At 35.4% G+C, this 25,601-nt stretch overlaps 1 protein-coding gene and 1 long non-coding RNA gene across 9 annotated transcripts in view; one reads left to right on the top strand and one right to left on the bottom strand.

The window, feature by feature from the left end:
- The window catches only part of PDE4B (phosphodiesterase 4B), a 262,922-nt gene that overhangs the window by 14,247 nt on the left and 223,074 nt on the right, over positions 1-25,601 (bottom strand). For 7 of the 8 annotated variants that reach the window (XM_014052785.2, XM_014052784.2, XM_087719528.1 and 4 more), the window contains one exon: positions 15,509-15,621. In XM_014052785.2, the coding sequence (XP_013908260.2) occupies positions 15,509-15,621 (113 nt within the window). Of the gene's footprint in view, positions 1-15,508; positions 16,147-20,011; positions 20,180-20,460; positions 20,616-25,601 lie in introns of those variants that run through there. The other variant, XM_087719531.1, reaches the window with a different exon arrangement.
- LOC106538329 (uncharacterized) lies at positions 140-10,420 on the top strand. Its single transcript, XR_001312716.2, has 3 exons — positions 140-1,909; positions 8,880-8,929; positions 10,117-10,420. It is a non-coding gene; the product is annotated as an uncharacterized LOC106538329 (long non-coding RNA).

A 25,601-nucleotide genomic window follows, 5' to 3' on the forward strand; every position in this document is an offset into this window, starting at 1 on the left:
TGCTTACTGATACAATGCATTACAATCCATATTAATTAGAACATATACCACATAACTAAACAAGACAGTCAGAAATACATTACAACAAATAAAAAATATTTTCTAATTGTATGCAATCATTCACTGTTACATAAGTTTAAGATTTAAAAATGTCATTTAAAAAAACGGTAATTACAATTTTACATAACGTTGGAAAACTATTTAGATTTTATAGCAGTTTTTGATTTCATACTTTTAGGTGTCCTTTAAAGACCTGTTGTAAGTCTGTCATTTTTCTATTTATAATATAAAGGCAATTTCAACTTGCAGATATTTCTGACAGGATCATTAATACAATATCATGCATATATAGTATATATACATTCCTATTTATCATTAAACAATGCTGTCAATTTGCATGCCATCCTATTAACATTTTACAGTTGATTTTAATCCAGTATGAGTTTATTACTGATTAGTGATAAACCTGTTTTTCTGTTTATGATATATAGCAACACAAAGTATACTTAAATCTGACGTATATGGAACAACTTCACTATTTCTTTTTTATTATTTAAACCCACCTTGATGTATCCCCAAGATACAGATAACAAATAGTTTGCCTCAGGCATTTTGGGAAGATTTTGCACAGCAAAACAAGAAATCTCCTATGCAGAATTTGCAGATCAGAAGGAGGAATCTCTCAATAGCAAGAACAGCCTGGAGCCTTTGTCAGTGAAAGTCTAAAATTCCAGCAATCCTGGCTACCCATGACTACACATCAGCGAGCAATGCTCTCCAGCCTAGCACGAAGACTGTGGTGTTGGAAATTGCACGCACACACGCACACGCATACGCACGCACACAAATGGTATGACTGGCTGCATGAAGGAACCAGAAGATCTAATCCAAATGTTTGCAGCAAGTTATCTTAAAGCACTTTGATGTTTGGCAGGTTGAAGGGGTATCCCCATCCAGAAAGAATTGTGCAGTTGAACACAGAGAGAAAAATAGGACGAGCAATAGCTTTCCACAGAAATTGCTGTCTTTAGCAACAGACTCATCTAAAGATAAAACAGAGGAATTCCTTGTGTATGTGCAAACAACAAAAAAGGAAGAGAGCAATCAGTGTTCCTCTCACCACCAGGGCTTTTATGATTGCATTATAATCCATCCACATGGTATATGTTTTCTACCCTATTATTAGTGTACTTCATATTTTCTTAGGTTTTTTTTTAAAAATCATGGAGAATGCATCTCGAGATATTAGCCAACGTACGAACGGGCAGTACCAAATCATGTTCATTCCTGCATCATGTTATTCATGCAGCTCGAAATCGGAGATTATTTTCGTATTATCTTGCTAACATCCGTTCGGAGAAGCAAGCCTTCCAACCTTCATTAAAACATTGCTTCCCTTACGTCTGTTAAAGACTGCAGTCTAAACAATGCAACTTGAGATTCCTGACTTTTTCCAAAGTGGGGAGTATTTTTCGTGTGTCCTGTGTGTGCCAAGCGTCAAGCAAGGTGCGTTACCACTAAATGGGAGATAATCCAAGATGAAATAATGATCGCCAATGAAAACGTACGCCAATTACTCTCTTTCCCTTTCCACCTTCAGCCATCAGGACATTCCTATGAATACAAGTGGGGGCACAAATGCTTCTTTTCCTAATTAGCAGCCAGAGTTGTTTTATAACGTGATGATCCCCCTGCCGGCCGCCGCCTGTCCCTTGTTAAGCGCTCCCATTCATCGGGTCAAGAGAACGCCATGGCAACAGGACCACGTGACCGCCTGCCTATCTTACTGGAAGGCTTCCCTCCCGGTCCCCGTCTTGCAGCGATGACGGCTCTGCTGAAAAAAACCCGCAAGCGGTGGAAACCAATTAGAAGCTAATTTCGCAGCCTTAAAGAGCCCAGCCAAAAAGAGGTAGCCCGACATAAAGTTTCTTATGGTTAAAAAAAGAGAGGAAGGGTGGGGGAGAAGGACTAATTAGCTGATTAGCAGATCCGAACGGGATCTATAAAAGCTGCTTTGAGGAAATCATCTCCTTAACTGGAAAGCCAGTTAAAATCTTAATAACAGCAATAGCACTGAGACTCGTGTACCATTTCATAGTTTTACAGGCCTCTCTAAGCGGTTTCCAGAGTCAACATATTGCCCACAATAATCTTGAGTCTTCATTTTACCGATCTCGGAAGGATGGAAGGCTGAGTCAACCTTGAGCCTGATGAGATTCGAACTGCCAGGTTGCAGGCAGCCAGCAGAAATAGCCTGCAATACTGGATTCTAACCACTCTGCCACCAGGGCTCTTTTAAAATCTTAATAATACACACGGCACCCTAATTTAGGAGCTCAGAACAGTTTAATGAATGCATTAATCTCAGAGAGCCCTGATATTAACTTATCTTGCCTCCTGAATGTGTATATGTCTTCTTATTCAGCTGCAACCTTAATTGCTCTTAAGCTAGCCTTTTTTAACCATAGTCACAGATGAGCCCCCTTTCTTGCATCATTGCCTTGCCCAACAGCATGCCTTTCCCCTTTCAGAAATCAATGGAATGAATACCTCAGGGAGATCAAGTGATAGGGCAGCCAACAGTGTGATAGCAACTGTATGCCTGCTGCCTATGTGGAATAAGCCTGGCCTCATCCCTGCTTATTTTTACATTATTCCTCTCTGTGCCATGAAAATGCCAGCTTTGGATAACTAACAAAGTTATGAAAAAATGAAGGGCTGAAAGGATTCTAACCATTTTGTAAATGTGGTACTCAATTTCCTGCAGCTTTTATAGTCTGGAATGAGAATGACTCTTTGAAGCAAGGACTTTTGGCAACCCTAATATCTTTATTGCCTTTTTCATTTTAAGGGTTTCCTGTTATCCAACTCATGACAGAGAGAAGGCAGAGCAGATTATTAAAACACTGCAAAGATTCTTCCCCTTTTTAAAATTAGTGTTTAATCAAAAATTAAAAAAATAAGGTGCAGATGTTTTAGCCACTGTTAATGTGGAAAACAACCAGCTTCTTGTCTTCAAAACCAGTAAGAAACCAGTACATTCAGAAATCAATGTATTTTCATGAGTTATATGAATAGCATGCAAATTATACCCAAATTGCCTAATATAAAGTGAGAATATCCTATTTTAATTTGCTAAATGTTGGTTTCTAAAATTTGAAAAAGGTACCTAGGATGCTTGACTAGGGTTTTTAAAATCAATGTGGTATGAGAGTATTCATAATTAGTAACTCAATCTAAAATTGTATTATTTTGCAGAAGCCTGACCAAAAACACCCTACATTGTAAATAAGTATGATCACTCATTATCAAATTATTTGGAAGTTTGCTTCTTTCTAACCACTAGAAACAATGTTCCAATGAATCATAACACATAAAAGTCGGTGATGCTTCATCTTAGTCACAGAACTATATAGGAGTCTGTCAAATTTAATACTGGTTTTAGTTTTTATGGATCTTCTGTAAACAACTGATCAAAAACTAAGAAGTATTTTGATCTCAGAAATATCCATCAGACAGAGACTGCAGATACAAGTGATTGTAGCCATCTGATCAGAACAAAAACTTCAGCACCCTGCATTTAACACTTATCTCATTTTACTTTGGCATATAAAGATATTATATGGTAGACTAATTACCTATTCTTCAATAGTTGGAAAATCAAGCCAATAAATATCTCAATGCCAAAACTGCTTTGCTAATAGGAATTATTGATATATTGATAATGATGTAAAATTTTGGGAGTTAGGTGACCTCAATATGAATGAATAAAAAAATCCTAGAACATCCAGCTTATCTATGATTTGTCAAAAAAAAAAACAACAAGGTGTCAGGATGTGATTTAGAAGAACATCCATGTTTGGTGCCCTTGGGTTATTATTCCTATTAATTCTGCTGTGACCCATGCTTTCTGTTAAAACACCTCTCTGAAGCAGAGCTACATGGCTACCATGGCTACCTTATGTTAATAGTGTACTATGTTAATAATGTTTCTGTTATTTTTATTTGTGTCTTAAATATTGAATATGGAATGCTTTGAATTTTAAGTACACCCACAACCAAAATTTGAAATGCTAAAACGCTAGCACAGTCATTGTATTTAATAACAGCTACATATAACTGTGAGGCTTTGAAATATAAACTGCAATATGCTTATAAAATATTACCTCTGGCAAGTTAAGTGCTAAATGGACAGCTGCTTACAAGGATAGATAAGCTGAATAGGAACCTTTGGAATTGCCTGTTTGAATTTCTGCTTCAAAGAAGATTCTACAGAAGCAGTCACATGAACAAAGGTAACTTCTGATCTGCGTCACTCTCCTCTAGCTCAGGGAGGTTTACTGCTGAAAGGGTCATAAAATATAGACAGGAAAAGGTGTAAATGATGCTCAATGTAAAAGTCAGAAATCTTAGCTGTGTGAGCACGTGGGAGGATAACTTTCAGCAGCTGAATCTCATTTAAGGCTCACATTAAAGGACAAACTTAAAGTATCCCAGAAATATGGAGCAAAAATTCAGCTTAATATATATAGTTTCATACTTGTAATCATAAAATAAATCACTGAGATATAAATGTTAAAAATCTGAAAAGGTGACTGACATTATTAAGAAGAGATTGTCTCTTAGGTTAAAACTTGATAATGGAGAATTCATTTTATTCATTTTTTGTGAGGCTGGCTACCTACCTAGATCAGGGCTGTCAAACCTGTGGCCCGTGGGCCAGATGTGTCATGCGCTGCCTATGCCCTGTTTAGAGCGAAGGGGAGAAAAGTTGCAATACATCGTTTGACACCCCTGACCTAGATAATAATAACTGGCACAAAGTTTTCTATGAAAACAGCATGAATGTTCCAAGTAATTGATTTGCCCTACTCATTATAGTGAGAGTTGAGATCCTGAATTTGTCAGCGTAGAGATGCAAATTATATCCACATATAGCTTTACAGTCAAGATCTGCAACCCGAAAAGACGATTAAACAATGTAGGTGGGAGTAATAAGGTCTGGAATTAAACCATAGTGCATATAAAGCTGGGAACTGCACCTTCAGGCTGACAGAGAACATTTAACTGTTTTAGTGGTTTTAGTATGCAGTAAAGATTCTTATCTTGACACTGAGCCTGACAATAACAGGTTCCTTCAGGATGTAGCAATTCAAAGGAAAACCAATCCAAATGAAAACAACTTAGGGATTTCATTGAATTCAGACAAGTGCTTAATTGAACACAAGGTTCCACTGTTTTCAAAATGTAGGCAAATGTTTTCAGCTTGTGCCATAGTATTTGAAAGAACAACTTCCACCATATTCCTGCCCTATTTTAAGAGAATCTAAAGGGGGGACCAGGGACCTGCTCAAGCAGATTCACAGGAGTCTGCTGAGTATAGTAGCTGCCTCCTTGTGAAAGGCTCAGTTCAGTGATAAATGTCTGGCATTACTTTAGTTATATTTTTGTAAAGCAAGCAAATAGAATTTCATTTTATTCTTTCTTGCTTGGGAATGCATTAGTAACTTCCCTGGTACTATATATTAATTTATTATTTTGTACATTTTACACCATGCTTATTGCCTATTTATATCAATAATTTAATTTAAAAAACTAATTATTTAAACTTTATTTAATGGGAAGTAGTATAGAAACATTTTAAATAAATAAATCCTGTTTCCAGTGATTTTTTTCAAGAAAGGACCATATTTCACTGCCATTATATAGTTCTATGGAATAGGAAAAAACAATTGACAGCTACCTATTTTTGATTATCAGGTGATAATTCTGATAAATGCCTATACATTGAACAATGTCTTTTTATCACATAAAGCCATCAATGCTCTGAAGTGTAAAATTGTAAAATTGGTAATAAAGCAAAGAAAATAAATATTTTGGATTGAGTATTGTAGGAAGTTATCACCCAGCCCTCTCCCAGAAAAATGAAATATCCAAGGAAATATTGAAAAGGCAGAATATTATGTTTCTCTGGATGTGAAAAGGAAGAAACATGTTTCAAAATGACAAAGTGACTCTCCTTGCAATTTTCTGCCTCCCCCCCCCTTTCGTAAATGGGCCATTAAGAAGGCCAAGCCAGTCCCTTTACATAATAATAAGAGTTTTCCCCTTCAGCTCCAGGGGGATGGAATCAAGGCATGCTAGTATAAGCCTTTTACCCAATTGACCACATGGCATCTGAGAACTCAACCAAACCTGGATTCAAAACTCAGCCTAGAAAGTTGCCCCTGCATGGCCCCATGTGAGTCTGACAACCAATCAGAATACATTTCTTGCACAGGAGCAGGAAATAGATAGGTGGGGCCGAACAGATTATAAAAAGCCCTGCAAGCCCCTCCCTTGACCCTTCTTCTTCTTCGCCCAACACCTGGAAGCATGTGATCACCTTTTTTCCCAGGACCTCCAGCTCTACGGTCCTGTCCACCATTAAAACATTAAACCATCCTTCTAAGCAGCCTCCATGCCTCCAGTGTCTTTTTCCCCACTTGGAGCTGAACCCAGAATGACATTTCTTCCAACAGTAGTTTGCATTGACTCATATAAATGCAGCACCATGTATTTAAAAGAATATGCAGGTTTGAATGATATTTATTCTTCATTAAAAATCAAATTACATTATATATTTTAATCAACAATGCTGCACATATGATGTATTGCAAGATTACACATCATGTTTCACACCTGATTAGACAATTATTCTAAAACCTTTAAACAATGGTTGAAGTATACATAAAAGTTATGAAAAACAGATTCTAGTTGTGTCAGTTTCCTGTTATACATGTTTTGAAACTAATATAATGCATATTTTGGAACTACTATAAAATAATGGTGACCTAATTAGGTTTTCCTAGCATTGAGTCATTCAGCAAATTGATCTGCCTATTGTAATAGGGATTAAGTGTGATGGAGGCCTTGCTTTGGTTGTTGTTTTAAAAACATTGTGACAATTTTTTACTGTCACATCTTTGGTTGTTACTATTTTAGATTTACATTAATGGTAGGTAAACTTTCATTTTTCATTTTTGCAGTCTTGTTGATGATTTTGCCTTCTAGAAGCTATCCGCACATGATAGACTGCAACTTTCATTAAATCAGCCAGCAGTCAGTGATTTGCTAGGAATGATTAAAGGTACAGATACAATGTGTCAGGGAAGCAGCCATTTGGGGAAGCTAATTTTATAGGAAAGAACTGATACATATTTTTATGTTTCAAACTGACACTTTGATAATGAGTAAATACAGTAAACTGAAATAGATTATAGATAAACAGTTGTGTGATATGATTTTAAAAGATTCCAAGCAATATATAATATATTCTTATCCACTGTAGGCATTATTTACTGACACAGTGATGCCAAAATGATGCAATGTACATTAAACATCAAAAACCTTGCCTTTCTATACTTCTGTTGCACATTGCATGTTGGTATATAAGTGATAGAATTTATATCATGCCTATCCCCTCTCTTGCTCATTTATACACATTTGTGAGAAATAATTGGTTCAATTTAAAAAAAGGCATCCAATATGATTCTCCGAATAAAAGGAAAGACTTCTTTTCTTCATAGTCGTAAAATAGTATCTGTTGTTTGGAAGCATTTCTAGAATTCTATATTCCTTGCCTGGATTATATAGAGTATATAATATCCCCTATAATTCAATTCCCAGATGGTTTTGGGTTCTTTTTGAAGAAATTAAACTTGGTTGTTTCTGTTATATCTGAACATTCTCAGGGGCAAAGATATCTGCCAAATTAATTGAGGAATTTATGAATGAAAGAGAAAGATTCACAATCTACTTGGTGTAGTTGATTAGTATAGGGAAAAAGTACTGGATGTAAAAAAAAATCAAATAGCAAAATCCTAATGACAATTGAAATCATATTTGAAATCTCCTTATAGAAAGTGTAAAATTACAACTGTGGGCTAGTTTCAAAGTCCTTTTCATCCTTCTAACGTCATGAAATTACAATCTAATTGTTATTTCATCTAGAATACATTAATTTATACCTAAAAATCTTGAATTGGTTTTGTATAAAATCCCATTTAAACTTAGGTAAGGCTTAATTTCTGAAAAAAATAGTTGAGTATGTCCCATTAACATTAGCTTTAAAACCTTCCGAGTAAATAAATATTATTAAAAACACAGATTGTTAAAAACATGATATTTGTTCAGTGTGACTGCATGGACGTCTCACCTGGAGCTAATCTCAATTTGAAGATTTTAGTGCACCACTGATTGCAGCATTTCTTTACAGACAAAAGCCAATACTTATTTACACAATGCACATTTATTTCAAAATAGCACTTTTCCTTTTCCTTACAGGTTTGTCAAGCCCTATTCAGTAATTTGCAATTGCATCAAAATAACTTGCATAACAAAAAATATGTCTTGGGTTGGAGGGATCTGCGTCAGAAGGGTTAAGTAAAGATTTTCCAGTTTTCCTTAAAGAGTCAGTAAATTCAGGCTCTTCCATGGAAGCCACTTACAGCAGTAGCTGTTTCTCACCCCAACCAACTACATAGGGTGGTGTTTATGAGAATAACAGATAGAGGGATTGACGTCTCCTCTGTTCTAAACTCCTCAACAAAAGATAATATATAAAAGAAAAATAGTATTGGTGTAGTTTATATCATGAGTGCATCTACAGATGAAATAAGATAATGCGACTGCCCATATGAAAATGTAAATGTATGTAATGTACATACCGTAGTCTCTGTTCTCATGTTTCCATTTTTTGTACTTATTTTATGGCTCATTGCTGGTTCATGTTCACACGTAATAAAGTTAAGAAAATACTTCCCCAACAAAGCCAGAATATGCACAAGCAGCTTTAATTACATAAAAGCTCTTTGTTCTTATTTTTTTCTTTTCCATAGGTTTGGAAACTGTCTGGAAAGCTGTACTTCACAAGAGCTTCCCATTAAATGTATGTTTGAATTATTTCTCTTTCTAAATTAAAATAAAATAATTTTCCCTTATGATAATTTCCAGGAGCTAGACCAAGTTGAAAAGGCTGGGTTTATTAGATTAACTTTAGGCAAACCTTTAAAAGAAAAGGAACAAAATTTCTTCCCTGACCTCCTCCCTTTATGATTAATTCTGGGGTGAAAAAGCATAGTATCATGCAAAGAGATTAAAATGGAGTACCAACATGTATATACAAATGCTTTGTTTCATGCCACTTTAACAAAATATAACAAAATAGTATGTAGTTACATGCAACCTATTTTAGCTCTTGTACACATTTTTCTTCCAATATTGGTTTAGAAAACTAGAATATATTTTTAGGTAGAATTTACTATATTGTATGAATGCTTGGGCCAATGTCAAGTCTACTAGCATTAGGAATCTTGTCAGAATAAAACCTCTCTTCTGTTTCTCTAAAAACAAAGGGCGAACTTAGCAGTCTTAATTTAGCACCTGCCTTTAAATATATGTCTTATAAAAAGAGATACAGGCACAAAGACCTGCATAAAGATTCATATGATATGGAAACACAATGCAGGAAAAGGTGCAGGAAAAGTTGGCATCGGCTGATGGTATGTTTGGGAAATCTTAGTTCTATTAAATGCTTTATTTGGCCCTATAATCCAGTTTAAACAAAGGATAATAAATAGTACAGAGCTAGAGACAAGTTATGCACGAATGCACATCACTAAATTCTGGCTCAAGACCAAAAATATTTTTAAAGCGTACATTTCCTTGAATATCACCTTCCAATCTATCCTTCCCTCTCCTCTAAAAAATCATTTTGGCAACAAGGGCCAAAAGTGTTTCTTCTGTTGCTAATATTTTTCAAATGGTTTTCAGACAATCAGTAAGTGCACATTTTATATAAGGAAACACTTATAATGAGCCTAATAATTAAATCATAATAACCATCCATAATAAATCATCAATCATGGACCGTAATAGTTAAATCACTAGTTACTTCCCAGCTCACATAATGTTGTCCTAAATTGTTCTATTCATATATCATGAAAAACAAGTCTCCTCTGAATCAAGATTGATTCTTGTGTACTATATGCATAATATCCATTTGGTTTTCTTGACAAGAGTGAAATAGTTTGCTATTGCCTTCTTCCAATGTTTCTTTTTTGTTTTGCTTCCCAGTCTGACCTACAGCCCTGGTATTCCCTCAGGGTCTCCCATCTATCAGGTCCAACTCTGCTTAGGTTCCTGCCCAGGAAAAATCAATCAAGTGCTTCCACTATTAAAACCATCTTTAATACCTCCTGCCCCTATCATGTGGAAAAGGTGAGCTGCTGAAAATATGGTACTTTACATGCAGACAAACAAAAGTCATATTACACATGTGGTTGTACATGAAATAAATGAGTCATGACAAAACTCTTTCAACCTATTTGTGAAGAGGAGGAATGGTATCCAAACATATCGGGCAAGAATACAAATGGTTAATTTGTTCAATCACATCCATTCCAGAAGTTTCAGCATTCTTGACTATGCTTTCCTAAGTTTATTGTGCTAATTTACAACACCCTTTGGTAGAAACCCTGAGTTTGGTTGCCTGGAGGAAACTTTATGACACAATTAGATCTTTTTGCATCCTATTTCAAAGACATGTTTAGTGGTTGTTCTGTCTTTTAGAAAACAGCTTAAAATAACCAACTAGCAGCTTGTAGGCTATTTACACATTTTATCAGGCAACCATTATTTCACAGTGATTGTAGACATCCTCCATCCTCCACATTCTGGGACATTAAAGTGAACAGTGGGGTTACTGTTAAATGAGGTTAGGGGAGTTCCATTTTGGTAAGTGATACATGAAAAGAATATTCTGAAAGGTATCCAGTGACAAAAAGGGTAAAGCCCTTAAGGATAAGGACAAAATCAGGAAATTGAAAGGATGCATTTTGATGAGATCTAAGATCTTTATAAAGAATAAAGACCAGTAAAAAAAGGCCTTTGGACCTATAGATCTATGAGTAAATAACAGTAGTAAAGCAAAATTTATGGATTCTATAAAAATGCTCTTTTTAAAAAAAAATATACAGTTTATAGCTATTGAATCCAGCAAATATCAGAGTGGGTAAACAAGTAAAGCAACTATAGAAATATTAGCAATTTTTTTCTGACACTTTTTTAGTTTGTTGTTTAATAGCAGGCAGTTATTTAATCATACCAATAACAATTGTTAGGTTGTGTTCGGTATCTTAAATCAGTGTTTTTCTGATTGGTTTGGGGATTTCTGGGAGTTGAAAACTACATATTGTAAAGATGCTCAGATTGAGAAACATGACCTCAAACAGATCCAAATATTTGCACAATTCACTTCTTTGAATAAGAAACAGCATGGGTTCTTATTCCACCTGAAAACTAAATGATGAGGTTCAGAGGTTATCACATTTAAATGTTCCTCAGATTCAATAAGAAACAAGTCTTTACACTGTAACATCAAATTTAAAATTAATTAAATTAAATAATTATTTTTGAACCACCTCATACTTGCAAGCATTGAATTACTCTAGCTTGAGTTTACTTGAAATTTATCATATGTTTATTACGTTTTTTATAAAACCGCAGGTACTTCTGAGTCAACTCTTATGGCTTATTAGTCTTTCTTTTCTAGACCACAGTCCCTAAGGTCAAATGGCAATCAACTAAAAGGGAGTCCCAAAGAATTCTATGATTCACAGCTGTTAAAGCCCTCTCTAAGAAACAAAGAAAATTGAAGTAGCAGGTTTTCTAGTTGACTGCCAGCAGTTAATCCAAGTAAATCTTTTAGAGATGTATGACTATTTTGTAATGCAGATAAACAAAGGAAATTACAGTAAACTCAAAAGCAAGAACAGCTTGGCACACCTTAAGCAAAACATCACGTACCAAGTGAGCTAGATTCAGTCCTGGCAGACTCATATCAGGTCGTCCCCCCCATTTTTCAATATGGACATTGTGCAATGAAGCACATAGGCAAGGGGCAAACAGCCAGGAATTACCTCCAAAGTTTACATTAGAGTACTCGTGTTTAGTTTATTTAGCCTCCTAAAACCAAGACGTGAGTGTTCTATGTGACTGAAAACCCTTTGGAAGGAGTGTAGCGAAAGTTTTGTATACATCAATAGATTTTAGTTTACAGATAAGGAGGACAATGGTCTAGTATGTGACATTGCTAACAAAGGAGAGGAGGTATAATGAGACATTTCAGAAAGTGCCTACGTGATGGAAGGATGCATCTCCCTTGGGGTCATTTGAGTGACTATAAATCTCAGCCTGCCTCATTCTGTGACTGCTGCTGCTGCTCCCCTTACATCAGTCACGCCATATATAAAATAGCTAGATTCACATGTGGAAAAAGAAGCTTGGTAAATTCTTCAGTTATAAACATAATATACAATATAATTACCTAAGTACAAGCAAACTGATATTAAAGTCAACATTATAAAAATTATTGTCCAGGAGAACTAAAAACATGCTATCCTGGCAAAGTGAAGTCCTAATTTTATAACAAAAAATGTTTAATTGGAACATAATATTTTAAATTCACTAATCTCAATTGCATATAAAGTCATATTAAAACATGGATTTACAAACCCTACATACTAGCAGACAGACAAATATTTGGGAATATTATTTGGTCCAATGTTTGGTCTATTTAAGAGGCCATGCTATAAAATCACAAAGTTGCAAGTCACAAATAACAATTATTATTCGTTAATACAGTGATCATATAGATCAGTGGTTCCCAACCTTTTTTTGGCCATGCCCCATGTAAGCATCTTTAAAACTCTGATGCCATCCCTGTGACATATAATTCTTACTTTACTCAAAAAGTGAACTCTACTCATGCAGAGGAAGCTTAAAAGGCCATTAACTTGGTTTAAACAAGGTTCAAATTGCTCCATTAAAAATCAAATTGCCCCCCTGTGGGGCGTGGGCCCCACATTGGGAACTATTGATATAGATTAATGCTTACTAATTATCTAGAAATACCTATAATGTTGTAACATGAGGACGCCCTCAGTCTCTGCCTGCTTTTAGAGAGACCCCGTTATATCAAAAGCAGACTTATCTGCCCAATGAATACAATACCTTATTATTATTTGATCTATACCTATGGTAATAGGTGACTAAGACTCTAGATAGGATTCAGAAATGAGCATAATGAATGTTAATTCAAATTAGAAATTGGAAACTTTGGCAGTGTAGAAACTACATCAGAAAAACATCATGAAACTGTAGGGCTAGCAGCAGTAAATTTTTACTTGATATCATGTGATTGAATAGAACTGAAAAGATTTGTTTATCATTTTAGTAAAAAATATGCCAAACCACATATATTGCTCTGCTGCATGAGGAAGTGGTTGCTGAGAGTGTTTGCTTTTTGCATCTTCACAATTGTTTTTAAAAGTTTCTGAATCTCTCTTCTGAATGGCAGGGAATAAATTCCTCATATTTCTAAGTAATTGTTTTACTTAAACATTTCCACCTTGTTTACTGAAAGAAAGAAAAAAACCCTGAATATTTTCACGTAGGATCTGTTGACATTTATCAATATGAAGAATCATCTTTTGGGAAGCAATTCTGAAAAGTTGTCTCCTGTTTTTGCAATGCTGTAGTTTTAAAACTACGTCTGTCAGGAAGGAGACAGGAAATTCGAGTCACACTTACAACAGCTGTGCCATGCCCACTATCATTCTGAAATGACGTAGTTTGGGCTTCAGTGGCACGGAGCCAGGAACTTAGCAATAGCAGAGGTCAGGAAGATAGGTCACTGTTTTTACAGCCCTCACACTTGGAATCCTGCAGGATTCACTTGCTGCCTTCCTTTCTCTTCTGTTTTTCTGTTCTTTACTATGGGGACCTAGAAACATCCTGTTTTCAAAACATTTGATTGTTTTGCAATTAGCAAATTTCTATGCAGAAGTCTTTGACGGAAGGAAGACAGATTATTCAGATACTTCACAGATGTGGGAAATTTGATAATAACTCAGCATATTTCAAAAGGCTTCTTGGGTTCTGAAAAGTTCAGCTGTAAGCATTAAAATTTCAAGAGGTTTTTCAAAAATTGCAACACAATAAATATGACAAAGTAGAGACAAAATGAGAAGGGCAATGTAATCTCATTTCATATACAGTATATATGTAGGATCTAGATCTTAGAAGTAAAATTGGGACTTCAATTTTATTTATGTTTTTTTTAAATCTATTTTTAAATTTTATTTGTATTCAAAAATGGATGTAATATCTGCTTGTATAGCTTTGTTCCTATGGAGAACTACAACTCCTATGGAGTTGTATCATCTTCATCTCATTGCAGTTGATTTTTCTTTACTTAATAATAGAAACAAACTGCAAGTATCTGCATAAGGCTCCAGCCTAATGACCATCCTTTAATGGCCATTGTAAATGACTTCCAGACTATACTTATAAGTATATATGAATGCACACTTTGGATGAGACTGATAAAAGAGCGTTAACAATAGAGTTCTAAGTAAATTGGAGGGAGGGGGACTGTTTTCTTGCCTTCAATTGAAAGCCTCTGAAGAAAGGTATACATATTTTTCACTGATCAAACCAGAGTATGAAATCTTTGCTTTAACATCAGGCAAAAATTTGTTAAGTTATTTAGTCAAACACAAGCCATGTTTTCTCTCAAAAATGCCTGAGATTATAGTGCAGGGGATACCCATGCCGTCAGGAAACACAATGGCCTTTTGTTACCCAAAAGTTTGGCTGCTAGCCAACTAAGGAGTGGTTTCAATTTTAAGTAATATCCAACTCTTAGATATTAAATACATGGAAAAGAGGTAAGTATATTTCTCTTTAGAAAAAAAATGAACACTTTAGAATGCAAACACATGCACAATACTAAATTATAATAAGAATAAAATATTTTAGATAATTCAAGTCTAAAAATCAACTTCTCATTATACCTTCTTACACAGTTTAGAAATATTTCCACTGATGAAGCAGTATTTTATATGAATTGCTACCATATGCACAAATATACATAAAATATATAACTAAAATTAAAACAAGTCCCACGTATACAATTCATGGTAACTAAAGATTGTTGGTTGAAATGTGCACCATTATAAGCAATTTAATTTATTGAAGGGGGAAAAAAAACTAGCCAAAGTTTCATAAGGATACTTGTACTTTTTATCTACCTCATTCTTTTCAGTTGATTTGCTGATGATTGCTACTGCTGGTATACATTGTAGAAATAATGTAAGAATGTTTCTAGAATTACTTTTGGCATTACAGTTATATGCTAGAATTTGTTTTCCACCTTTCTAAATTGCTGTTTTATTAATAATAGCACATGTTATATTTAACTGTATAACATTAAAAGTAGCAATACTTGATTTAACTTCAATAGCATTCTGGTAAGGATTTTAAAAATTTGGACTCATTCATTTCTATTGCTTTAATTTTTTACAATAGGTCAGCAACCTGACCTAGCAAGGGAAGGCAGAAAAATTCATAACTTTTCACTTTGTTCTTAAAATGCATTTGTTTGCATGTGATTTTTCTCTCTTACCTTATTGGATGCCATCTCACTAACAGATCGATAAGTCTGAATAGTTTCAAGTTGGTCTAAACACCAGTCCAATTCCTCCAAAGTTTCCATTGCTAATTTTTGATAAGATTCTTCTGCAAATAAACACATGGACATGTAGTTAGGCTTGAGTGACGGCAGGCTTTCCATGGTGGAATTGTTGATCCGACTTGGTCCAACACTGCTGTAGGGACTGCAGTGCTCTTTCATCATAAATTCTTCAGGCTGCTGTTCCACTCTCTAGTAGAACAAATCAATGCACGTCCAAGCTTTTGAATGGTCGTTGTGGTTTTGTGTATATGTGTGTGTGGGGGAGTGTTCTTTGCTTTCTTTTTTGTCCTTCCTTGCAGGCTTTGAAGAATCGGTTTCAGTAATATATCAGCAAACTTCCTCTAAAAGTGGTGTAGGAGGAGGGATACTCTCTGACAGGCTCATCTGCATATGCACTCACAGAACAGCAGAGGAAAAGCAAAGTTCCACCTAAACATTACTCATCTCACCATTTCTACTATTAAAGTGATGACATTTTTATAACACATTTAAAACATCATCAAGGGAGATTAGGCCATCAGTGTAATTTGTCTTTTTTCCCTTGTTAGAAAACAGATTCTGATTTTTTTCTGAAAAAAGAAATGCAGAAATAATTGTGTTTAAGTTTTTAAGCTTGTTCAAGTTAGATTATCTGTTTCAGAGTATTTCCATAAGTGCTACAAACACCCCTTATTTAATTGTTTAGTTCATTACATTTTTGAAGTATCTAACAATTAGGAAACAAATAGAAATTATGGCTTTTCTTAAATTATTAAATTTCCATTTTGTTCATGCTGAAGTCACAAAGAAATTTTAGACTGAATTACTAGAAGGGATTTTCAAAATATTTACTCTTTCTGTCAGTTGTTCTTCCCTTTAGAAACAGAATTTTTCAAAAGATTTTCTAAAGTTGTAGTCTTAAGTTTAGGATTGGCTAGGTTTATGAAGCTCGGATTGATTACCAAATCCCTTTTGGAAGAAATGTTTAGGGAAGCTGCTTGAGAGCCTTGGAAAAGCTACCAAAGCTGGGCTATAAAATCCCAAACTTCTAGACCCCCTTTGCTACTTTCTAGTGGATATTAAGATTTTTGCAACCCAGATCCAGTAGATTTAAAGTAATGGCAAAGGTGAAATTTTAAAGATTTTTTTTTCTTGCAAAAACATCCTTTTTGATTAATATCAAATGGATATGTACAAAATGGTACAACCAGGAGAATTCCTGTTGATAAGGACAGCAGTAAGGTAGATTTATTGTACATATGTCTGGATTTTAGATTTTCAGTGGCTTACAATCTCTGGATTGTAAGGCCAGAATATTTCTTAGTCTTCTTTAAGATCTGGAACTTCATGTTACCCCAGAACCAGCAATCCTAACAATGAGGCTAGATGATGCTAATGTTCATAATACATTCTAGGCACATATAGGTTTGTTTATCTTCAATTATATTAATAGCTATTAGTGTCTCCAGAAGGGTTGTAAATACATTTGGCTGAAATCATGATTGTGATCACTGTTTTCAGCAGACTTGGTTTGGAATATTTGCAACTCTTGGCAGTCTTTAATATGGTTTTTTTGAATAAGTTTATTTTGTACATTTGCTGGATTTGCAACTTGCTCTTCATCCAAGAGCAGAAGTTAATTTATATGGTACCTTTGTTATGTCCCCAGGAACCTTGTGAGGTAGGTTAGGCTGAGAGAGAATGATTGGCCCTAAATAACTCAAGGAGTTTCATAGATAAGAATGGACTTGAACCCGGGTCTCCCCATTCTTGGTCCAGCTTCATCATCAACTCCCTTGTAATAAAAAGAATGATACTAGCCAGTGTACTCTCATCTTTTCTACACTTTCTTTTCAATCTGATAGCTAATCAACTACGCACAGGCTAAAAACATAGAAAGGACTACAAAGATGGTCCTGGTCTGAGGTAAATTACTGTTCACTCTTACTGCAATCACAAAGTATGCATTCTGGGGAAGTAAAGTTAAGAGTTCAGTAGTGTTTCCTGAAAATATTAGATATCTTAGTTTTGAGCTATTTCACTTAAACATGCCTTATAAATTGAGCAAGAGGAAATTTGGCAAATCTGAGAAACCACCTCTTACAAAACCAGGGGTTAAATGACATGCCTCTCCAAGATTTTTTTTTTAAAGTAGTAGCGGTTTCACATTCAACGGAGATGTATTAGCAAAAATCTATGTATTACAGTAAGGACTTAGCTTCTGTTCCAATTTTATGATCCCAACCCTATGAAAGCACACTCTTTTTTTAACCTGAAGCCATATTGACCACACTTGTGTCAAATCAACTTCAAACCAGTAATTATGCAAATCTTACGTCAACAATGAAAGAAAAAGTTTTAACTGGGCCTCTAGTTGTTTGATAACATGAGTGTTTTTTTGTGCTGAGCTCTTGATGGTTCTGAGATTATTGGCAGAAGTCTCAGTGTATCATCATTAAAGGGGGAATCTCACTTAAATAGCATGGAGGCTCCCATCTTATTATGAGAAAGCATGGCATTCCTCACCCATTCCCCTTTAGTGGTTGAAGTAACACTAAGTAAGTTAAAAGTTTAGGGTGGAGTAAAATTCAATCATCAAAAAAAGGCTTGGTTTCTCATTATGTCTGAATAAGGAATTTCAGTGATAGAACTCTGGGTGTAAGGCAGGGGTGGGTTGCTAATCCCATTCCAACCAGTTCAGTTGGAACGGGGCTGGCGGCGTCCTCATGCACGCGCGTAGTTCATGCATGCGTCTTACCGCCTGCGCGATGCTCCAGCTGCTCGTGGAGACTCGCACAGCCCCTGTATGTGCCACCCAGCTGCTCGTGGAGAATCGCGCAGGCGCTGTATGTGCCATGCGCCTGCGTGGAAGCGCAGAAGCCTTCAAAGACCGGTAAGGAGCGCAGGCGGGCGGGTGGGCCCTTCGCTGTTCCCGGAAGTTACTTACTTCCGGGTTTGCCGACCAACCGGTTCGCGGGGACCACCGCGAACCGGTTGAAACCCATCCCTGGTGTAAGGCAATAGTTTATTTAGAACTTACTGAACCCAACAAGCAAAATGAAATTACTTTTTATTTAATATAATTTTGAAAAAAGATGGAACATCTGACACCCACCCACACAAATGAGCTTAAGCTTCCTATTCCCGATAATGATTACAATGTGCCATCAAGTCAGCATAAACTCTTGGCAATTAAAATTTCTCCAGGGTGATTTGTTCTTAGCCTGGTCCCTCAGGTTTTCTAATGGTGTACCCATTACCACTATAATTGAATCTATCCACTTTGCTGCTGTTGTCTCCTTTTCCTCTCCTTTAACTATTTCTACAATAGCACTGCAGATTTCTTAAGGCAGTGGTTCCCAAACTTGGCAACTTTAAGACTTGTGGACTTCAACTCCCAGAATTCTCCAGCTAGCCAGAAGTTCCCTGAAGATGGACTCTAGCAAGTGGCTGAAAGCTCAGAAGACAAAATCTCTGGTCTCGGTCACCAACCCAGATTGGATTCTGCTACATTATCCTGGGACATGTATATTTGGCTTAATTGTAATCAGTTTACCTTACAGTTTTTTTCTTACAATCTTTTAAAGTCTGTAAATACTATGCTTAAAGCACCTGCATATGGATTGTTCCATACACTATGTTTTTTATGTCATGAAAATTAAAAACTGAAATAAGGATATTAATTGATTTGATTGATTCTCCAATGGGAAGAAGTTATTTGTGTGGCTCCTTTAGCTATGTATAAATATGAGAAAAGGCTAAGTGAGTATAGCCTATCATTAGTCTTTAACCACGTTTTTTTCTTATGTAAATAATTGTTATAAAAGAACAAAATTAAATCAAAGTTAGCCCCAATACCAGGAAAAATGTGTCTATATGTTTACTGAGCACTAGCCATGTGCATGAAAGTCACGCTGGCATTTAGAGACGTAATAGAGAAGGAGAAAAATAATCTACAGCAGCTGATGGCAGACTTTTGGGCAGGGTTCAGGTGATCATTCAATAATCCCAATTTAAAACATGTATGTGAGAAACACCCTTCATTTAACTTTCAAAGCCAAAAGAGTTGCATCTTACTATTTTGACATGCCAAAACATGAAATAAAATTACAGTATATGAAATAGCCGACATCAGTTCTGGGTTTTCAGTAGTGAATGCATCTAAGACTTCGTACTTCCATTAAATAATACTTACTTTCAGATATAAAAAATAAATACATCAACCTGAAATGTATTAGAAGTTAGTCTAAAAGCTATGCAGCTGTTATTTGAATGTTTTTAGGATAAATGTTTTCCAAAATATTTCATTTCTTTTGTTGATATTGAATAAAAGCAAAATGTGTGTATAATACTGTAGCTTTATTTCATCCCAATCACACATATCTATAACAGGAGGGAAAGGGGTTTGTTTCTTTGTGCTCCTGCATCAGGCTGTTAATTTCTTAAACTGTTTACCTTAGCCATCTTTGAATGTTCTTACATACATTTGTTCAAATATTATGATTCACATAATTGGCTCTTATTACAATGTGCTATAATCACACTGTTTTCTGATACAAGTTCAATTTTGTTCTGGTCATGTTTGTTTATAGAGTGCATCCTATTTAAATCCATAGTATAGCCCTTAATTTATTTTTATTTTATTTTATTAGAGTTGTCCATTTTATAAGTTTATAATACAAATACAAAAACACAAAAACAAATAATAGGAAAAGAGAGGAGGGAAAGGGGAAGGAAAAAAAGAAAGAAATGGTGTTGATTTTTTTACTCCCTGCAGTAGAATAAGATAATAATATCAAACCTCAACTTTTTTATTTTTACATAATAGAATAAACTAGTCATTTCTATAACAACAAATCTATCTAATTGGTAAAACCCCAAATCAAAGTTTTATTTTTTTCCACCTCAAGCACAAAGTCCAGAACCGGTTTCCAAGTAGAAACAAAAGTAATTGTGTTTTTTCTTTTATCAAAGCAGCCAGTTTAGCCATCTCTGCTAACTCCAATCATCTTTTGCAGCCATTTGTCCATTGTGGCGATTGAAGCGTCCTTCCATTTAGCAAAACTCTTAATTGGAAAAAAATTACACCAGGATGTGTTTCACATAGGTATTATAAATATATATATAATCAACAGAATTCAGAGTGTTATGAGACTTTTGGAGGACAAACAATTGAACTGGTTGATGCTGCTTCTCACATGGAATTACGCAACAGTAATGTATTTTGCGTAATATTGTCTCTGTGAGTATTGTCTTCTGAAGCTAATTACTTCATTTAAAATTTTATCCTGAAAGATGCACTTGTTGACTGTTAGGGACTTCCCACAATGCTCTAACTTAATAGAATTTTCAGGCAAATGGTAATTTTCTCACTGATTCATGAATGCTTGCAAAAATTCCACTGGGCATAAAAGAACTAAGGTTAGTCAATAAAATGAGTATATGTGAAATCATCATTTCCTCAAGGAATCAGATCTGTGTAGATTTCCTTCCAGTTCATGCTCCAAGATAAGTTTCTTTTTTTCTTGCTATTCCTGCTTATTCAGTGATCAGAATACTTCTAAGTATGTAGGAAAATTTCATTTTTAAGACTTTCTAACATATTAATGTGAAATGACATTTGATATATTTCCTGCATTTTGTGATTTCTACCAGGTGCCATTAAATTACGATTATTTTTTTTAATGATTTGTGGTAGTTTTAGTATATATGTTTGCTTTGTGCAGTTCTGGAAAATGTAACTCTGTCAGAACATGAAATGCTCTGCACTAACACTGCTTTGTAGGCAGAATGAAATGTAATGTAAAGCATTATACACAACCCAAATTTACATTTAGGAATGGTATTTGGCTGTAAATAATGTATTTTTCAGAGTAGAAGATGCACTGGAGTATAAGACGGACCAAGATTTTGAAGAGACAAATTTTTTAAAAAAGTTTTTGCACTCTGCAGACCTCTTAAAAATGGTCTATTTTTCATGAAAAAGGGGCCCATTTTTTCAAAAATAGGGCATGAATAGCCTTTAGAAGGCTTGTAGAGTGAATCCTGGAGGGGGATGGGCCAAAAACGGGCATGCATAGCCTTTAGGAGACTTATAGAGTGCGGCTGGGGGGGGGGGGGCAAAATTGAGCAAAAAAACCCGCTCTGTTTTTCACTCATTTCTGCCCTCCCCAGCTCCCAGGAGCACTCTGAAAGCCTCCTAAAGGCTAGGCACGGCCATTTTGGTGAAGGGGTGGGGTTTTGGGAGGCAAAAAATGCTGTATTCAGTGTATAAGACACACCCAGTTTTCCAGCATCTTTTTTGAGGGAAAAGGGTGCATCTTATATTCTGAAAAATACGGTAATAATTGATGATGATGATGATGATGATATCCAGTCAGTCATATCCAAGTCTTGTCAATTTGATTGGCCAATTACTAGGCGTATCTCAGTACATTGCATGTTTCTGTCTTAATTGGGTGGAAGCAGTATGCCAAGTATCTCGACTGCTGGCTATATTTATTTGGGATGGTTTTTTAAAAGTAGTTTTTACTGTATTGTTTTATTGTCAGGAGCCGTGGTGGCACAGTGGTTAGAATGCAATATTGTAAGCTAACTCTGCCCACTGCCAGGAGTTTGATCCTGCCTGGCTCAAGATTGACTCAGCCATTTTTACGAGGTCGGTAAAAGAACCCAGATGGTTGGGGACAATATGCTGACATTGCAAATTGTTCAGAGTTTGCTCTAATGCACTATGGAGTGGTATATACGTCTAAGTGCTATTGCTATTTGTTTTTATTCTTTTATTCGTAGTATATTTTTTTAACTGTAAGTGACCTAGAATCATTGGTTGTGATGGGTGACTATAGAAATTAAATAAATAGTATGATGGCTTCCAAGGTTGTCTAGATTTGAAGCTGAAATTGCCTAAAATAGAGCATGCTTGGGGTAAAACTTGGCTTTGACTGCGATCGTGCTTTAATGAACAGAATATGCCAAAACTGAACCTTACATCCTTATCTCTTGGAAAGGGCATAACTAAAAATGGTAGACTAATCCACTCTTTCTTCTCAGAGTAAAGTATATAAAGTATTATATGAAAGCTTCTATTGACCAAAGTCATGATTGGTAGACAGTCACTTAATCTTGAGTCGATAATGAATACAGACAGGGAAATGAAGGTGTAGGTTTAATTCTGAATCAAAGAGCTAAAATGTATGACAAAACTTTGTTGTAGATGCATACGAACATAGAAATCTACAGCCTAATGATAGTGAAGTTTACATTCCACAATAATAATGGAGGAATCAGATATGTCTGGAATAAGTGTGCTGCATTCTGAACGAGTGCAGTCTAAAAAAGAAATTATTTTGTTATGCAGCACAAATGAATAACTGGGAATAAAATGAGAATTCAGAAAAAAAATAATTGAGCCATTCAGAGACCCAAAATGAATAAGAACGAAGTCTTTTCTATCTGCTTAGAAAAGACTTGTTTATTTCAAACATAGTCTATGTTAGGCAAACATAGGTGTTTTTTTTGTCTCAAGAGTGAATTGCAGGGAGAAATGGACCTGAAAGGAAAAAATGTTGAAAGAACAGTGAAAGTGGAAAACTGCTGGAAGAAAAACTAAACTATTTAAGAAAAAGAACTGGAAGTTAGATTAATCTCCCAATAGAATGAATTCAAAAGGGATATAAGGAAGAAGGACATGGAAACTGCTTGGTATACAGTGAAAAAATTGTATTACAGAATATCAAGAAAATAAGTTAAGTTACGCCTGAGAAAAGTATGAAAAAGAAGTTTGGTGGGAGGATGACATGACTTTGGATGTGAAAAAGAATGCATGTGTGAAAATGGATTGTCCCAAAAAATGAAGATGAGAGAAATATAGTCTTTTATTTTATAATAGTTTTGGCTTTTTACTTCTCCTTTTGTGGGGTTTATCTACAGTATGTCACTCAAAATAGGGAATAACTGAAGGGGCATATGCATACATGCTTGTATGTAGGCATTGCATATACAGCCTACAAAATTTGAGAGGACCATGAGATAACAGCAACAAGATACAGAATGTTGTAATATCTGGATATTTTCATCTTAATATGCCTATGATTATATGAAAGACTATTCATTTTTACATATTATAGATCATATTCTACAGATGTGTGTTTATAAGAATATTTTCCCTTGCCTTTTCCTCCCTATATCCTCTATATGTTCACAAGTGTAGTTCAGAGTCCTATAGAGACAAGGTATTTAAGGCTATCTATTTGGTCTGCAAATGACTGGTATTGTGGAGTATTGAATTGCAAGGGAAGACAAGAGGTCTATCAGGACTATGTCTCTCCTGTACAGCAGCATTTATTTGTTGGCCCTTGGACTGAAATGAAATACTGAAGAGAAGAACATAAATGTTTCACTTAGCCATAGCTCAGCGCTAAATCAAAGACTATTCTCAGCTCACCTATTTTTTTGTTCTCCCCAGCACCTAATTTCTGTCCATTGAAATACTTTATGCCTAATATTTTGGCAAACTGTTTCTTTGCACACCTTTGGACTCTTATTTGATTTGCGTATTGTTCACCACCTTCAACAATATTATAACAGGTAGGTAAAAAAGACAATGTAAATGTACTATATCCTATTAAAACAGCGATCCATAAATGTTGCTTGAATTTAGTATTCATAATCACCAACTGATAAGACCAGTGGTCAGAAATGGTAGCAGGATATGTTGTAGCAATGCCTGACTCAGAACGGGAACCCAAAGCATGGCTAATGGCTTTCTAAAAACCCATTGTTGGCATTATTCTTTTGCTATTAAGTTGTATACACTAGTCCTATAATGCCAATCAGCTCCAGGGAATCAGAAGTAAAATACAATACAGATTTGCATCTATTTGCCATTCTCTTTTTATGTGAACACAGAGCTATTTCTTGACATGGTAATCTTGATATACCCAGCAACGTATTTGAGACACAGAATACTATCCCACTGAATAAAATACAAGCATTATAAATCTAACATGTCCCAATATTAATGGGACTATTGTTGATCTAGAAGAAACCATTTCCATAGCTACCTGAATCATCTATCAACAAGAGTGTAGCTTTAGCTCAATTGTACTTCCGTTCATAAAAGCCCATGCAACCCACAAATGTTTCACACCCTACCTGAAAGAGTTAAGAAGGAAAAAATGTAACTCGGTGTAAGGATAATAGTAATGGTATATCATTCTGAGGATTTCTACCTTATTTAGCCATAATTGTTAAATGGTTTCTTGTACTATAATATATTGGGGGGGGGGGATTTTCTAAATAGTTGTTATTAGTTCTTTAAGAATCACAGCTATTTAAGACTTACGCAGGGTGGTTTCTTTTTATGAAAGAGATGTAAATTGTACATCCATTTTAGACTCTTGAGCGGGTAGCAATTTACTAGTAAGCACTTTGAAATAAAGATTCAAAGCCACTTGGAAAGCACTCTAAACCTCTGGGCTTCTCTGAGCCCTGACAAATCTTCAAGGTATTAGAGAACGGACTCAATTTATTTGCATCTTATTATTCTTTGGGATGCTATGTGGCTCAGTTTCCCTGTTGGAAAGAACTTGTACCCAGCTTTCCTTTCTGGTTTTTGAGCTCAAGATCCTGTAGAGAAAATGTTAACTTGGTAACTTTGCATCTACTTAGCATACCAGGTAAAACAACCAGAGATGAAACATTTGTTTCTCCTTTCTTTTCTACAGGGGGTCAAAAGCCAGCAAAGAACCCAGCTATGTCCCTTTCTCTTTTCAGTGAAATGGGGGTCACCAAGATTTTTGCTCCATCTATAACAGCATGGAGCAGAGCAATTATATTCATTCCTTATTTTCAAGATTTCAAGTTGGCCAGAATCAGCCATCACTGATTACCTTCAGACTACTGGTGAGGATAGTGAAGCTGTCCTGAGAATCATTAGTTGGGAACAACTTTAAATGTCTGCCTATAGTCTAATATTTAGAAATATGCTTATATTGAAAATAAGAAGAATGAATATTAACAAAAAGAAAAAAAGATCTGCCTC

The sequence above is a fragment of the Thamnophis sirtalis genome, unplaced genomic scaffold, assembly GCF_051295495.1.
Source record: "Thamnophis sirtalis isolate CommonGarterSnake01/CBP01778 unplaced genomic scaffold, rThaSir2_p1.2 scaffold_7, whole genome shotgun sequence".
In the NCBI taxonomy this organism is placed as follows: domain Eukaryota; kingdom Metazoa; phylum Chordata; class Lepidosauria; order Squamata; family Natricidae; genus Thamnophis; species Thamnophis sirtalis.